The sequence below is a fragment of the Marmota flaviventris genome, chromosome 14 (genome assembly GCF_047511675.1).
Source record: "Marmota flaviventris isolate mMarFla1 chromosome 14, mMarFla1.hap1, whole genome shotgun sequence".
In the NCBI taxonomy this organism is placed as follows: Eukaryota; Metazoa; Chordata; class Mammalia; order Rodentia; family Sciuridae; genus Marmota; species Marmota flaviventris.
In genome coordinates, this window is record NC_092511.1 from 14,984,218 (window position 1) to 15,001,164 (window position 16,947).

The 16,947-nt window shown below is 53.6% G+C and overlaps 1 protein-coding gene across 1 annotated transcript in view; it reads right to left on the bottom strand.

The window, feature by feature from the left end:
* Positions 1 to 1,876: 1,876 nt before the first annotated feature.
* Positions 1,877 to 16,947, bottom strand: part of Hs1bp3 (HCLS1 binding protein 3) — a 36,736-nt gene continuing 21,665 nt past the window's right edge. Inside the window, exons 5-7 of the mRNA XM_027937889.2 lie at positions 15,175 to 15,332; positions 13,585 to 13,720; positions 1,877 to 9,008 (exon numbers count right to left, since the gene is read on the bottom strand). Coding sequence (XP_027793690.2) covers positions 8,747 to 9,008; positions 13,585 to 13,720; positions 15,175 to 15,332 — 556 coding nt within the window. The 3' untranslated portion in view covers positions 1,877 to 8,746. The remainder of the gene's footprint in view (positions 9,009 to 13,584; positions 13,721 to 15,174; positions 15,333 to 16,947) is intronic.

Here is a 16,947-nt window from a genome sequence, read left to right on the forward strand (position 1 = left end):
GTGGGGAACACCGTGGAAGGTGGCGCAGGGCCAACATCTCAGAGAGTCTTCCAGGTTAGGGAGCATCCTCCATGACTTATTTTAAGTAGATTTTTTAAGAGCGATTTTAGAGTGATTTCCTCAGGAAAATTTAACACAAAGTGGAGAGTTCCTATATCCTCCTGTTCCCCACACAGGTCTAGCCTCCTGACCACTGACACCCCACACCAGAGAAGTACAGACATTACTGCCAATGAACCTACGTGGCACCTCACTATCATCCAGCCCAGTCCACACCAGAGTACACACCAGTGTACACTCTAGGGTTTGTACCAATGCAATGACACATATCCACAGAGAATTAAACAGGCAGTTTCTCTGACCTAAAAATCGCGTCCTCTGCCTGCTCATCCCTCCCTCCGTCTCACACTTGGCTACCATTCATCTTTCTACTGTCTCTGTGGTTTTACCTTTTCCATGGAGTCATACCATCCGGGGCCTTTCAGACTGGATCTTTCACTGACTAATGTGCACTCAAGGGCCCTCAATAACGTTTCATGACCTTATAGCTCATTTCTATACGGTGCTTCATAGTGTCCCACTGTCCAGCTGTGTGACAGCTCATCCAGCCATTCCCCTCCTGATGGATATCCTAGTTGCTTCCAAGTGTGGGCAATTATGAAGAGATCTGCTGTGAATATCCACGTGTGGAAGACTTACGTCCACAACTCCTTTGGGTAAACACCAAGGGGCATGATTTCTGGATCGGATAAATGTTCAGTTTTGGACTGAGCTTCCTTTTTCAATGGCTTTATTGAGTTATAATGTAAATGCAATAAAGTCCCCCATTTTCAGTGTCCAGGTGGTGAGTTTGGGTGAGTACCTGTGGTCACGTTCACGTCATGCTCTATGGGTCTAAAGGTTTCCTGCTGCTGTCAGTCCCCTCTGATTGTCCCCTTGAAGTGGCTGCTCTTTGTCACTACAGCTTTGCTTCTTCCCGAATTCCATATAAATGGGAGCCTACAGTCATGGCTTGGGGTCTGGCTTCTTTCACCCCACATGCTTTTCAGATCCGCTCATGCTGGAGCCACCGGAAGTCTCCCCTTTCCTTGCTGAAGAGCACAGCACCATACATGGAGACTCGGTCTGTCTGCTGACCCACTAAAGGCTGTTCGGGTGGCTTCCTCTGGACAGAGGGAATTGCTGTGGACATTGTGCGTAAGTCTTTGTGGGCGGTTCTCCTGGGAGGAAGGGTGAGGGCTCACTCGGGCCCACAGAGAGCAGGGAGTGGATGGGGAGCTCCACAGAAGGGGCAGCTCCTGCCTTCTCAGCCAGCCGCCTCCCTCCCCGCCTCCCTCCCTGCCTGGCCAGTTGCTCTGAACAAAAGGTCAGGGGCCCTGAGAGGGAGGGCAGTGTGTTTATTTCCGCATCTCCATGGTGCAGGGAAAACTGCAGTGTGGGGTGTACTGGGGGAGCGCCTGCGCCACAGCCCGCTGCTGACTTCCCAGGGACCCGCACCACAATGGCGGCTTCCAGCACGTTCCAGCTGCCTCCTCCCGGCCCTCCAGGGCCCACCCAGATCTGGCCCCTCTTCACTTCCCAGGCCCCCCGGGCTCCAGGCTCCTCATGCTGGGCCTCTTGTGGGTCTCAAATGGTTTTTTGGCATGTGCCATCTCCCATGTCCCCACCCCACCATGAGGCAGCAGAAGCAGGGCCTGTTACCCTCCCTGGCAGATGGACTCAGAGAAACTGAGTGACTGGCAGAAAATGACCTCTCATGGGGGGTGACCCTCCTCTCACCTACATCCGCCCTCCATGGCAACCCCCATTGGTTTCCCTCCCCACCCCAAAGTCCGGCCCTCCCTCCAGAATTTCTCAGGCACCACAGACAATGGAGTGACAAGTAAACATTATTTTAATTATTCACATGTAATGTACACAATGCACCAGGTACTGATCAAAGAACTTTCCAAATATTAGCTTGCCTAATAGGCAAATACAATCATCGTTCCCATTTTACAGGAATACCAAGGCACAGAGAGGTTAAGGAACTGGCCCAGGGTCACACTGCTAGGAGGCCAGAGAGACAAGAGTTGACTCACACTTTTAGCCACTGCATTCTACTGCCCATGAATTTGTTTGGTTGTTTCTTTTCTAGTCACTATTTTTTTTCTAATGGTTTTATTGAGGTATAATTTATATACCGTAAGATTAACTTTTTTAAGTGTACAATTAAATCATGTCAGTAAACTTACAGAATTGTTTAACTCTCACAACTATCCAATTTGAGAACATTTCCATCGCTCCAGGAAAGATCCTCTGTGGCCATCTGCAATCACTGTTGATCCTGACCCTCAGTCTGAGGCATCCACTAATCTATGTTCTGCCTTGAGATTTGCCATGGACATTCGTGGACGTGGAAACAATAAGTGGTCTCCGAGTCCGGCTTATTTATTTAGCATGATGCTTTGCTGCTCATTCATGCTGTAGGAGGTGTCACCTCTTCAGTCCTTTTTAATGGCCAAATGACATTACGCTGTATGGACAGACTGCATGGTGTCCCCATTCCCCAGCTGACGGACCTTTTCCATTATTTCCACTTTGGGGCGTGGTAGGTAATGCTGCCGTGTGAACATCTCTGTACAAGCCTCGTGTGGGCACATACTTCCCTTTCTTTCTGGGCACATGCCTACGAGGGGAGTGGCTGGGTTGTATGATAAATTTATATCCGGCTTTTATGATAAACTGCCCGACTTCTTTCCAAGGTGCTGCAGCGTTTTCTATTCCCACACTCAGGAGCTTTGCAGCCTGGGAGGTCCAGATTCAAATTCAGAGGGGACCTCATGAGAGTCCTAGAACCAGCCTGGGGAGTGTAGCACGGCTGTCATGGGGCGGGGTGGGGCAGTGCATCAAACTCAGACTCTGCTCATGGATGTCTGAGAAACAGGTGGACAAGGAATCTACTGTCTACTTTCTGACCTACAAAACTGACCTCTGGGACCAGAGAATTCAGGGGAAGTCCACAAAGTGCCATTAAGGCAAAAGAAAAACAGAAGTGCACAGTGGAGATGTCAAGGGTCTGCTCTCCAGAGGCAGGAAACCAGCTGAGCATGCGTGGCACAGGAGTTGTCCGAGGCCCTCAGGCTCTGGAAGCTCTGGGTTCCTGCCTCAAGAAACTTCTCTGATCTCCTTGGAGGGCGGTGAGAGATGAGGAGATGCAGAGGGGAAGCCCCAGGAGCCAGCTGCCTGGAACAGCCATCAGGCCACGTGAGACCAAGTCTCTGGGTGGCAGATGCTACCTGCCACCGAAGACCCTCCCTGAGCTGTGCTGCCCTCCAGAAAGGGAGGAACACTGCTGCCCACTGTTAGCATGACAGCCCCAAGTGAGTCACTGATGCCCCAGGGGGCGGGAGGTCTGAAGAACAGGGCCAGGACAAGGGGCTTCCTACAGGGACCAGCATGGAGGCCATGGCTTTGCAGGATAGAAGGGGCAGCTGCCTTCCTTGCCTTAATGCCAAGCACTCAGGGCAGGAGGTGAATGTCCACCACTCAGGGCAGGAGGCGGACATGAATTTGAGGAGACACTCTTCAACCTGAGTGACGGCAACTCAGGCTGAAGATGGTCTCTTCAAATTCATGTCCACCTGGAACCTGTGAAGGTCTTGTACGGAAACAGGTCTCTCAGATGTGAATAAGGTAGTAAGCTCTGGATTAGGACGGGTCCTGATCCAATGAGGGGAATTTGGACACAGAGGCCATGGAGAGCTCTGTGTGAAGACAGAGACACACAGGGAGTCTGTCACACAAAGATGGAGGTAGAGACTGGAGTGATGTAGCTATAAGCCAAGGAATGCAAGGGTTGCCAGCAGCCACCAGAAGCCAGAAAGACACTCTGGAGACCGTGGCCCTGAGAACACCTTGATCTGAGAGGTCTAAACTCCACAACTGTGAAAGAACATTTCTGTTGTTTACAGCCACTCTGTTATGCAGCCCTTGGACACTGGTGCAGGGACCAAAAGCTGGGCTCAGGCTGCTACAACAAACCATACCTGCTGCAGGCAGCAAAGAGGGAAGAACGGGGGCAGAGAGGGTGCATGGAGGACAAGGTGCCTCTTTTACTTGTCTCTGGGCAGGAGGCCTGAAGAACAGGACTGAGACAAGGGCTCTGCATGGCTCCTGGCAGGACCAGCTATAACGGTGGAGCTTCCGTCTCTGTGTCCTCCGCCACGCCAGGAACAGGCACTGCAGACAGCAGCTCCACGGCAGTGCCAGCTGTCTGCACAGGCCTAGTCCCTCTTTGGCCACAGCTGCAGCTGCCAGGCCCCTCACCACCCCCGCCCTGCTTGTGCGGTATGGTTTGTACCCTCATCCTTCTTCTCCCAGCAGCTGATATGCACACCAACTGTGACTGCCACCATGATGAGGCACTTTTTTTGTATCAGGGATTGAACCCAGGGGCATTTACCTACTGAGCCACACCCCTAGCCCTTTTTATGTTTTATTTTAAGACAGAGTCTTGCTAAGTTGCTTGGGACCTCAGGACTTCACTAATTTGCTGAGGCTGGCTTTGAACTTGTGATCCTCCTGCCTTAGCTTCCTGAGTCACTGGGATTACAGATATGCACCACCACACCTGGCAACACGGTGCTTCTTGACCAGGAGGGCTGTCATGCTTTTCTCTGCCTTCCTAGGCCTCTTCCTTCCTGATTCCCTGCTTGAGGGACACAGTTCCTGCACACAGTTGATGCCCACTGAATACGGTTTGAGAATGAGGAACCATAACACAACTGGCCAGCAAGGCTGGAGGGAGTTACCCCAGCTTTATTAACAATCTGTTCACAGGCCATTCTCTTTGCTGAGTCGGCAGAGATGCATCAGGCCTCTAAGTTGCCTTTAGAGTCCGCTTACCAAGCCTCATGCCGAGCCCATAATCCCCAAGCCAGAAGCTGCAGCTTCGTCCTGAGAATGATCTCAGTTCTCACCAGTGGCCAGAGCATGGACAACAGGAGCCAGAGGCCAGCACACTGGGCAGATGGAGGTCTGCACACTCTGTTTTCACCATGTCATAGCACAACATCCAGCATAGAGATCAGGGGCACCCGGCTGGAGGTTGAGCTAAAGCTGACCTGTTTCTGGTCACCCACCCTGCGGCCAGCTTGTCCTGGGCAGAGGGTCCCTCTGTGAGGAGGGACCAGCCACTAAAACATTTTTTAGGCACGGATGGGATTTTACATTCACATAAGTCTGGGTAAAGGTCCTTGCTTGGCACTGGGGAGTGAGGGGACTTCACAGAGCCCAGCTGGGCTGGAACCCAGATAGCTCCATGGTGACTCAGCCTGACCGCTGCTTCACCAGGATGCTGTGGGCTCCAGGAGAACCAACAGCCACTTATGACCACTCACGTGCCCCTTGGGCAGCTTCCCCTAGCCACAACGGCACAAAGCAGAGGATGGTTTGAACCCGGGGAGTTTGCAGTGAGCAGGACCATTTAAAGGGGTCTGTGCCTTAACTGTGCCTGCTCTGGGTGGCCAGCAGTCTACACACACACCCCCACAGCACGGGAAAATGACTGCTGTCCAGCCAAAGCCACTATTCAGGGACATATTGGTAGCTCTGTGGCCCTCTTTCTCAGGATGTGTTCGGCTGGGTAGCTGGTGAGCTAGAGAACTGACCATGACCTTCCATGCCAGTTAAATCCACAAAACTCAGCTGTCAGCTGGGCATGGAGGAACAGGGTCCCCAAGAGTGACGTGGCTATCTTGCCTCACCTGGCATGAGGGCTCCAGCGGTAGGACAGCCCTCGGGGTACAATGGGTGAGCTGAGGTCTGGTCACATCAAATCGACATGGTCATGAGATTGGAGCTTAATGGGTGGGCATCTCCAGCAGAGCCCAGGACACTGGCCTGGCTAGGTCCAGCCTGAAGACTGGGACTTTCCAGAACTGGCCTGAACTCATGGCTTCCTGAGAGAAACAATGCAGGGGAAAGGGAGCAGCAGGCCCAGCCACAGATGGCACATCCTGTACACGGGCTTGCAATGGCCTTCCAAGTAAACAAATGACACTGTCCCCAGTTCAGCCTCTCAGTTTCTCTTCCACGGTGAATTCAGCTGCACGCTCTGGGGCTGAGCAGTCCTCCTCAGAATGGCCTGATGGTCTGTGGGAACCCACACTCCCAACTCAATCTCGGCTGCAAGAGCCAAGCTCAAGGTGTGGGGGAGGGAGGCGGCGATGTCAGCCCACAGACTGTCCTGTGTGTGGAGTCCCTGGCTCCCCGGGAACCTGTTCTCAGGTATCCAGTGGGTGTCACCCTGCAGCATCTGCTGTTGAACCTCTGGGTCTCAGGGATGAAGCAGCAGCCTAGAACCTGAGTTCTAGCAGGAGAGCAGAGGCCAGGACAGGTGTGGGCAGAGGCCAGGAGGGCTGTGTGACATTAGATGGTCCCAGCTTAGAGCTCTGCAGTGTGGGGGTGGGAGGTGAGGCCTGGAGAAGGAAGGGCTCCTCTTTCTACACAGGTCTTGGATGATCAGTTACTGGCCTAATGTCCTCACTGGGCTTGCGCCTCTGGGTCCTTTGCCTCAGTTTACACAATGGGAAAGAACAGAATCTTCCTCTTCCTTTTGCCCTACCTTAGTAAGAGGCAGCTGGGAGGATGAGGCAGAGCAACAGAAGATGTGGGGTCCCACGAGGGAAGCTCGTCTGGTTGTCTCTTGCTATGAGTAACCCCCTACATGCATCTCCTGCACCCTGACACTCCCCGCCACCTCCCATCAGTCCAGGGATGGAAAAGGACATCACTGGCACATTCCAGAATGAGGCACGCACACAGACTTTACTGGATGATGGGTGTCACCCACTGGCTTTAGGTCTTAGATGTATGGTGAGAACAAGCCACAGCTGGAACAGCCATGTCTCAGGGACACAGACCTCTGTAGAAGCATCTAGAAAATTCCAGGCCACCGAGGAGGCAGGGCGTGCAGTGGGCAAACCCACACTAAAGTGTCTGGCCAGATTCTGTCAGAGGCCCAAGCCAGGGGACTGGTCCAATGGCCACTTTGCCAGCTACATCCTCTGCTCCTACATTACCAGTCACCCAGAAAAGGGGGGCGGGGAGGTGGGGAAGGATAAGGAGTTGATAGCCAGGATGCAGAGGAGAGGGCAGGGGTTGCGAAGAGCCCAAAGGAGGGCTGGGGCCAGTACTGACTGGGCAGACTCTCAGAGGAAGACCTGGCTACATGGTCTCAGGTCCTCAGAGGCCTTCCTTCACAGCCAGCAGAGACTGTGGGGTGCAGGGCTGGGCACGAACAGGTGAAGGGTGGAGGGTTTGAATGCCAGATGGAGAAGGGGAAAGATGAGCCAGGGTGGAAGCTGTTCTACAGCCAGCTCCCAGTCCCTGAGGAGAGACGCCCCTCTGACCAGGCAAGGCAGAACTCTGCCCAGTACCACCTACATCTTCTCACTGGGTGTTGACCTGCTCAAGGGCAGGCAGCTGATGAGGGCTGTGGTAAGACAGATGACAGACCAGGCCCAGGGCTCCCAACCCAGCCCTGCGGTTCCTGCACAGGGGAGGAGCTGTGGATACTGGTCACACAGTGGCAAACAACTGGCCCACGTCACCTGGGGCCTCCCCTGGGCTGGCTCTTGGGCCTGATCAGGAAAGGGTCACAGGCCTAGGTCCTGACCCCTTCCAATGCCTCTGCCAGGCAGGACAGCACCAAGAAACAACAGTGGTTGCATTTTGTTAAAAACTATTTTGTTTCATTAAAAACTAGCTCTGAATATGGAGAATATACATCCAAGAAAGACAATCTAATATTATTTGCTCCATGAAGCAACATTCGCTGAGTCTCCTGGGTGCTGCATCTTACCCAGCACTGTGTGCCCCACTGTGGGTTCTGCGGGGCTGGGAGAACTCTGAGGCACTGGCCTGCCCTGGAACAAGGCTCCTCCCTAGGTTGGTGATTCTACTGGTGAAAGGCCACTGAACAAGTCCAGATCCTGAGGATAGGCAAGGCCTTGGAGCAGAAGCCTGAGAGCATCATGTTCCTTGGAGAGCAGGAGACGGCACTGGGAAGAAAGCCAACTCAAGTCCCAAGATCATGCAGAGGTCTAGGGGGTGCTGGCTCTGTGCCCAGAGGCCCAAGGAGGTCACTGCTGGCTAGACCCTTCCTGGGAAAGGAAGTAGAAGGAAAACTTGGGATCCAGCAGTCTTCTATATCCCAGAGAAGCAGGCTGGGCCCAGCTGCTCCCCTTAGGGCTGGTAACTATGAGGCTCATGAGAGACTCATCAGGGCACTCTGGACAGCAGGGCTCTTCTGCTCAGTGTCCCTCTCCAGGCCCTGGCATGCTAAGCAGAGACTCTTGGGTGGCCTGGCATGGGTGCTCCCTCATCTCAGCCTGGGCCCAGTCAGGCCAGGTCTTCCTTTTGAGGCTGGGCTGGCAGAGCCAGTGGGCACAGGTGGGTAGGAGGCTTCCCTGTCCCATGGAACACCTCCCGGGGTCCCCTCACCTCTCACCTTGTCCTTGGTGAGCCAAGCAGCTCCATGTTTAGTCTCCCCTCCACACCCAGCTAGACTGACACTGTGGGCTTCAATTCCCATGGTCACTTCCAGCCTGTATTCTGCAGGGATTCCACATCAAGCCCACAGCCCAGGAGAAAAAAGAATTATGTGGTCCTGGGGCCCAGGCTTGCTGTCCCAAGGGTGTCCTGGCCCCACACACATACGCCTCCACAGAGGGTGTGCAGGGCCAGGCAGCATGGAGTGGGGTCAGAAGAGGCTGGGAGAGGTCTGGGAAGGTGTGTCATGGTCCCGAATGTACTGCAAGATGTCCATCTCATCCATGGCTTGGATCTGCTGCTGCTGCTGCTTCTGCTGCCCCACCATGCTCTCAGTTGCACCTGCTCTGGGGGGCACAGGTGGCTTGCTGGGCAGTGCCGGTTTTGCTGCCACTGGTGGCTTGGGCTTAAGCTGGGGCTTGGGTTTGGGCTCAGCCCCCAGCTTCAGAATCTGGTCCAAGTCCTCTTCAACTCTAGGGAACCAAAGGAGCAGCCCTGAGCATAACGACCCCCTGTGAAGGCGGCAAGACCCCCAGGCAGCACCTCTCCACACAAGGGCACTGGGCAGCTGCCCAGACCAGCCCATGACAGGCCTGGCTCCCCATCCCACCCAACCCCAGGGAGAAGCCAAAGGGCAGTGCTCTTCCCTCCACCCCATAGCACAGGGAGCAGAGCCAGTCCCCCAGACACCTCCTGAGAATGCTCTTCAGGTGACCTCTCTCTAAGCCTGCTGGCCTATTCAGGGGACTTTCCCTCCAATCCTTTAGAAATAACCGTCCACTGGCAAGCCCTGCTCTGGGACCAGCACTTCAGACACATTATCCCTTTTGTCCTCAAAACACCACTCCAGGGAGGTGCACCCATGTGTCCACCTTGTAGAGGGGAAACTGGAACCCAGGGGGCTGAAGGCCCAGCTAAGAGGATGTGTATCCTCGCCCGGATTTGTGTAAGGATCAAACAAGACCTTAGAGACCAGCATGCAGCCAAACCAAGTTCACCCAGAGAAAGAATAACTGAGGGGCCTGAAGTTGTGGTGATGTGGGGTCTGCCTGCCTCTCTGTGGGCCACACAGGTGCTGAACAGGCCCAGTGAGGGCCCACCAAGACTCACTCATGGCTCACACCTCTGACTGTCCACGGTAAAGTGACAGTCATGGAGGACCACCTCTAGGTATGAATGGCAGGGAAAAAGGCCAAAAGCCTGGTGCAGGCTCCTGCTGCTGGCTCTTGGGAAAGGAACTCGATTCCCAGAGGCCAGATATACACTGGAGGACTCACTCGACCTGCCACCCAACCAGCACCATGCTGGGTGCCTGTTATGGCCAGGCAATTCCACATGTATTCAATTGTTTAATAATGTCAAAACAGTGTCTGGTGGCAGATATTGGCCTTATTTTGTAGACATGAAAACGTAGGTGCAGAGAAGTACAGGGCCCTGCCTTGGTCTGCACAGCTATCCTGAGGACAGAGAATACTTGGCCCACATGTGGCTGGCTCTCTTGGGGGCATTCACCTTCCTGGGGCACCTCTACATGGAAGCCCCTTCTCCAGTCCCAGAAAGAAGCTGCTCCTGTGCCCGACAGTTATCTCCACAGGCATCCTCGGCCATGTTGGCTTGGGTGAGGGGGACATAGGCACGGAAGAAAAAGGACCTGGGGAGCAGGTGCAACTGGCCTCTCCAAGCTTTGGTTCTCTATCTATAAAACTGGACTAGCAGCACCGCCCGGCAGGGTTGCCAGCACTATGCACAGAGGTGCTGGCTCTGCAGCGGCTGCTATTCTTTGTCCTGTGGCTCCTTTGGCTGGTAGCCTCAGGCCACTCCACCTTCCTGGTCTTTGGCGGCCCCATCTGTAAAGTAGGAATGCTCTCACTCTGCCAGCCTCGCCAGGATTTGTGTAAGGATCAAACAAAATCCAGATGGAAAGTGCTTTATAAATCTAAAAAATACTGCAGGTGCCAGTCGACATTCACTGGGCACTGAAGAGAGCAAGCACAAAGCACAAAGGAGCAATGCCTAGGTTCCTTCCCCAGGGCACCCTGAAAGCCAGTCCAACAGGATTCACCAATTGCAAACATCCTGATGTCACTGAAGGCTGGGAAGCGCATGGCCAGAGCAGGTGAGGAAAGCTTCCCAGGAAAGGGAGCAGGGCAGGCCCAGCATGAGGGGAGTTAGGGAGGGGAATCCTGGAGAAGGGCGCAGCAGAAAGCAAAGGTCTGGAGGTGGGAACGAACTGGCAGAGGAGCCAAGCAGGCCGACAGCGGAGGTTTCTTGCCCTGAGCAGCATATCCCAACCGCAGAACCAAGAGTATCATCTGCTCAGACACCAGCTGGGTTGGGTAGGGGCAGAGCAGAGCAGAGGTGCCTTGATCAGAACTCTCTGGCACTGCATGGCCTGGCAGAGCCTGTGTGAGGGTGGAGGTGGCTGGCACAGCATCCCCAGAGGGGCTGCCGGCCAGGAACCTGCCATCCACAGAGCTTCTGGGGGAGAACTCCTGCAATGGGCAGAGACCTCTGGGAGGTAATTCTGAGCTTGCTCCAGATGAACAAAAAGTATCCTTCTGGTCCAAACCCAGATGGACCCACTAATGCCTCTCTATAGAGAGCAGCTGCACAGGGTTCAGGGAGATTTTGGGAGGTGTCACGGTCTGGCTGCTTCTGGAAGTTTAGCTCAGTTGTGCCCCAGCTCCCTCCAAGCCAAAGCCCCTCCTCGGCTCCCCAGCATCAGCCACTGGTTCCCTTTACATTCTCCAGTGGAGGTCAAGGGTAACCAGGGAAAGCTGAGAGTGACTGAATTATCTTAAAACAGGGGTCTTTAGGAAAACGAAGCAGCAGTTAAAAGCCCGTGTCACATTTCAGGCCAAGCAGCTGCTATAGAACTAGTCTGAAGCTGGATTTGCTATGCGGTGGGAGGCTGTGGGTGGGAGGCCATACAAAGGTACTGTAGTCATTCTTGGGATACAAGTGGCTGCTTAGGCTCTCTCTTTCCAAGCACCCTATTTCCATGGGGGCTCCCCGAGACACACTTAGGAACAGGTCTCACTAACACGAGGTTCAGTCCCACTCTCTTCGAGACCCAGCTTTGGTGGGGTCTTCTAGTGTGGGGTGAGGAAGTCCTAAAGTCCCTGCAGAGGACAGAACTTGGCTAAAGATCAAAACCAGAGGCCAGCCCTGATGTGTTGCAGAACCGGAGGAACATAGACTCCTCAGTGCCAAACCCTGCTCGTGTCCCACCCTGTGCTGCCTGGGGATGGCTGAAGCTCAGGCTGCTGACGAAATGAATGGAGGGGTGAGAGCATCAAAGAAGGGATGAAGTGGGGAGGGAATGGCTGCTGGAGAGCTTTGTTCTATAAGAAAGTCTAATTACTCCTGAGTAGGAACACAGCAGACACAAGAAGAATGAAATATGGCTCTTGCTCTCAAGAAGCGAATTCTTCATTACCAGATGTTGTTAGAGTGAAGGGAGGATGCAGGGCTCACATGCTGTGAGCAGGGATTCCCAAGGTGCTCTGCAGGCTGCTAAGAGACATGAAGGAAGGGTCCCAGGGACCAATGAGAAACATGACATGTCTGCCCAGATGACAGGCCTGCAGGAGTCCTGCCTAGCATTGACATTTCCCCAAATCACGTGGCCACAGAACCCTCTGAAGGTAGCCTAATAACACTCCACTCTACCATGCTTTGCCAAAATTAGACTGGTAAATATGGATTTATTTATTATTTATTTAGGTACAGGGGATTAAACTCAGGGGCACTCAACCACTGAGCCACATCCCCAGCCCCATTTTGTATTTTATTTAGAGACAGGGTCTTGCTGAGTTGCTTAGCACCTCACTCTTTGCTAAGGTTAGCTTTGAATTCATAATCCTCCTGTCTCAGCCTCCCGAGCTACTGGGATTACAGGTATGTGCCACCATACCCAGCTAATAATGGATTTAGAATAAATACACTGGAGAGGTCCCATAAGAACTGCCCCTCTAGGATATACTCAGCCTGGCCCTGCTGCTCCCTAGGATGATCCAGTATTGGCTTCCCTGCTGCCTCAGTTTCCTCCCTGATGAAATAACAGTTATCCTGGTTCCTTTCACCCTGCTGGAATGTTAGAAGCGAGGACACAGGATGAAAGTGAACAGATGTCAGGGGCCTTGGGGAAATGTAAACACAGAAGCCATCGCAGTGACTCAGGCTTGGCGGGCACTTAGAGGGCTATCTAATAGCCTGGGGCTCCTAACAAGGGGTGCAGATGACAGCCTCCTGGGACTACATGCCTCGGTGCCACATAAACTGTTCCTAGAAAGAGGCATCTCAGCTTCCTGTAAATGGCCAAGCACACCCTATATCCTGGGGTGCAGATGAGGACACTTGCTCAAGTCTGAGCATGCTGAGAACATGGTTGCAGAGGCCCAGGGAGAACCCACAGCTCCTGCAGGGAGGTGAGCACCCAGCCTCCAAGTGCTCAGAGTTCCGGATGGAGTGCAGGCCAGGACAGAGGCAGGCAGAAGCTGCAGCTTCAGACAAGTGACCTCTCCCATGCTTGATTTTGTGTAAAATGCAAAGAACAGTAGCTGCTTTGGGGGCTGTTGTGAAGATTAAATAAGTTGTAGAGTCTCCTACACTGCTGGACACATAACAAGTGCTCAGGAAACAGCAGCCATCATCCCTCTGATGGGACCCTCCCAGGGGATGGGCCATTGTAGGTACATCTGAGCTCTTCTCCCTCTGGGAGAGACACATGCTATGAATTATCAATTTTATTTGTTCCCAAACCCATCTATGCCAGTTACACTTGCTCTTGAGTTATGTAATTTAATTATCATTCTTTACACATAATGGAATGTATGTGAGAAAGGAAACTGACTGGCTGAACACTGAAGTTCCCTCACCAGCTGAGCTGCCCTGGATGCAAATCCCATCCCTGCCTCTTGGTTATTCCCAGCCGAAGGCCTTGAGTAGGCCAGGATCCCTCCCCTTGGAGGCCAAGGCTGGTGAACTTTCCCATCCTGGGAGGGGTCGCTGGCTCAGAGCTGAGAAAACCCCCTGGGACAATGGTACCTGAACAGCTCTTCAGATGCAGATCTGAGGCCCCGGCCTGATGTGGGCCCTCCATTTTCACAGGCGGCTGGCAGCAGTAAGGGGTCACCCAGGGGGACGGCCCCACCAAGGTCAGGGTCATCAAACAGCTTCAGGGCTGTGGGGAAGGCAGCAGCAGAGTGGTCAGAGCAGCTCTGGCTCATCTTTAGCTGCTGGGGACAGAGCAGAGACACTGCTCCAGCCTCCTAGCCACCCAGGTGAGTGACAAAGGAAACTAGAGAAAAGGGAGCAGGTGCATGCAAAAGGGTGAGGACAGCAGCCCCTGTGGGCCTAGGACACCCATCTGTCTCTGCCCCACTCCAGTTTCTAGTCCTGACTGGCTTCCCGCTGCTCTAGGTGAAACTTCCTCTTGACTCACCAGTCACGGTCCCAGGTCCAATACAGCTGGACCCCTCAGCTCACCCCAAAGTCACAGTGTCTTCCAATGAGCTAGGACTGAGTGGCACTGCCAGCCAGGGGCGCTTGCTGCCATGGGGTCCCTGAAAGTCACTGTCCTGCTGAAGTCCCTGTCTACAGGAAGCCTGCCTCCCCGTCTGGGCTGCTCTCAGCTGCCCTTTGGGAGTGTCAACCGTGGCTTCTACTTGGAATGCCTTTCCTTGGCAGTCTGGCTAACTCCAGCCAACATTCAGGACCCAGCCCGGCTACAGGCCAGGCTGGTTACACTGCCACCCAGGAAGTCTTGCCTGCTGTTCCACGGGAACCAGTGTTTCTGCTCAGCCCTGGTACAGGCTCATGCTACTCTGCAATAGTCAGGTAATGTCCTGTCTCCCTGTGGGACCCTGAGAATGCGGGGACCGGTCTTATTCCTCAGTGTGTTTGGGGTTTGGACATCAGTGGGTGCTCACCAAGTACTGTCTGAATCAATGGGTGACATCCACTCCCTCCCCCTGGAGGAGAATTTGGGGAATCAGAAGGAAAGGTCAGACAGGGACAGGCAAAGTCCCTAGGCTGCCAGCTTTGCATTGACCCTTCCAGTGGGGTCTATGCAGGTGACACAAAATGTTAAAATTAAAATCATGGGCTGGGGATGTGGCTCAAGCGGTAGCGCGCTCGCCTGGCATGCGTGCGGCCTGGGTTCGATCCTCAGCACCACATACAAACAAAGATGTTGTGTCCACCGAGAACTAAAAAATAAATATTAAAAAAATTTCTCTCTCTCTCTCTCTTAAAAAAAAAAAAAAAATCATACAGCGTCGCACACACGTCCAAGGTGGGCCAGCAACCACCGTCCATCCTAAGGGTGCCTAGAGGCCCAGTGCCCACATCTGTCTGCAGAGACAATGAAGGCACTTTTTCTCCAAGCAACAAAGAAACCTCTTCCTCTGTAGAATGTTTAGAATAATGTACAGCCCAAGAGTGTTCTGGATTGTAGGGACACCAGGTATGAGGGTGGATTTCTCAAGCAGAAAATCTCCATGAGCTGATCCTGTATTCCGTTGGAACAGGATAAAAGAGAGACTTACATCCCACTCACAAAGGATATTTGGGATAGAGGTCAGCCATCAAGCAGATACCGAGAGCAAAGGGAACTCATGCTAGGGTTTTACTTACAGTCCTGGGGTGTGTTCTTCAAGGGGCTCCGAGGGGACAGTTTCCTGCTTGGGCCAAAGAGTTCCTCATCAGGGTCCACCTCCTCGTCAAAGATGGTGAGCCGGGGTGAGGGCTTGGGCTTCACCGTCACCTGGGGGCCTTTCTTGGACTTCTTGGAGCTGGAGAATTGCAGACAATACACAAGGTAAGGACTAACTTGTGAGAGCCCCAGTGGCCTCCTAGTTGCACCTAGGCACTGGGCCCACAGTCTGAGACACACTGAGACACACCAGGCACTGGGCTTGCTGGAAGCTGAGGCCAGAAAAGACCAGGCCAAAAGGAAACCATGGGAATGCCAAAGCAGCCACGTCGAGCAATCCTGGCAGGCAGAGCAACTGAAGTGGCCCTTAAGTCAACAGACAGGTCCTCCTTCCCCAGGAGGGAGAAGTAGGCAGGCAGAGGGAGCTGGGAGGAGGCAGGTTTGCTTTACCATGATCGGACAACAAGCGGTGAGGCTCCTGCTACTGAAGCAGCCACACTCTGTGTTTGGTGTTGGGGACAGCAGGGAGAAACCAAGTGGCCATCTCAAGTAGATCCTGATGGTCAGATAGCTCCCAACTCTGAAGGCCCACTTGGGCCTCAGGCTGCTGCCTGCTCACAGGCCAGAGAACACACTTTTGTTTCTGAGGTGGAGGCACCACTTGGGGACAGGCCTAGAGAGTCATCCTCTATAGCCACCTGGAGATGGGTAAACATAGTATGAGACAGGGACCTGGGAGAGCAAAAAGCACCCTTAGAAAGCCTTTGTACCCCCCGCCTCCATAAATGGGGTACCAGCCACTATTCTAATGAATGCTGTGGTCCCACTGGACAGTCTTCTTCAGGAAGCATCTGGGACTCAGGGTCCCACGTGGCTCTGCCCCCCTCAGGTCTGATTAAGCCTGGTTACTGACTGGCTGAGAAGGTCCCTCTAGGCCAGCTTGTGGCAGGAGAGGCCCAGGATTTTCTGGGACATGGTAGTGCTTTATTTCTTGGTAAGAGGGATGGGCAGACATTCATGTGCTGCATGCTCACAACTTATGCACGTCACCCACATCACCCTAAGTGACACTAACAGTAAACAAACAAACTTGGTTCCATTTTAATGTTGACCCAAGCCCTTCGGCTGCTGCCCAACATAAGCCATTTTAAGATTTCGCAAACGAGAATGCACTTTTTACTGGAAACTGAAATCGTATGCGGCTATCTGCCTGGCGGGCAGTCCCACTGGACTGAGGTCACCCTCTGAGCTCAGGTTGGCAACACTATGTGGCAAAACTGTGCAGAGAGGCTGGCACTGCCCTAAACAGTGATGCAGACTAAACAGTAGCAGACAAAAATAACAGAACGCTACAGTGGCCAGGCACCGAGGTGACCATTCCCACAGTCAGTTAGATAGTGATGGAGTGCAGGGACTCAGCCCAGGGTCTGTTTCAGAAAACCCCATCCTAGTCCCTGACTTTCTCATCCAGTATACAGGCCACTGGGGCATGCCTCCACTCTGCGCCATCCCGAGGCCCTGTGGGGCTGGCACTGGGGGTGGGGCGAGGGACTCTCCATCCCAACAGCAAATACTTTCCAGAAACTTGTGCTTTGGCTCCTCTTAAAACATGCAGCAGGAGGGCTCAGCTGCCCTTCATTCTCACCCATCAGGCACAGTCAGCGCAGTCTCATGACCCCTCAAAGTGGGTACCAATAGGGGCCAGGGACTCAAGGGAGATGGTCCCATCCCAGCCAAGACTCTGTGGGCAGAAA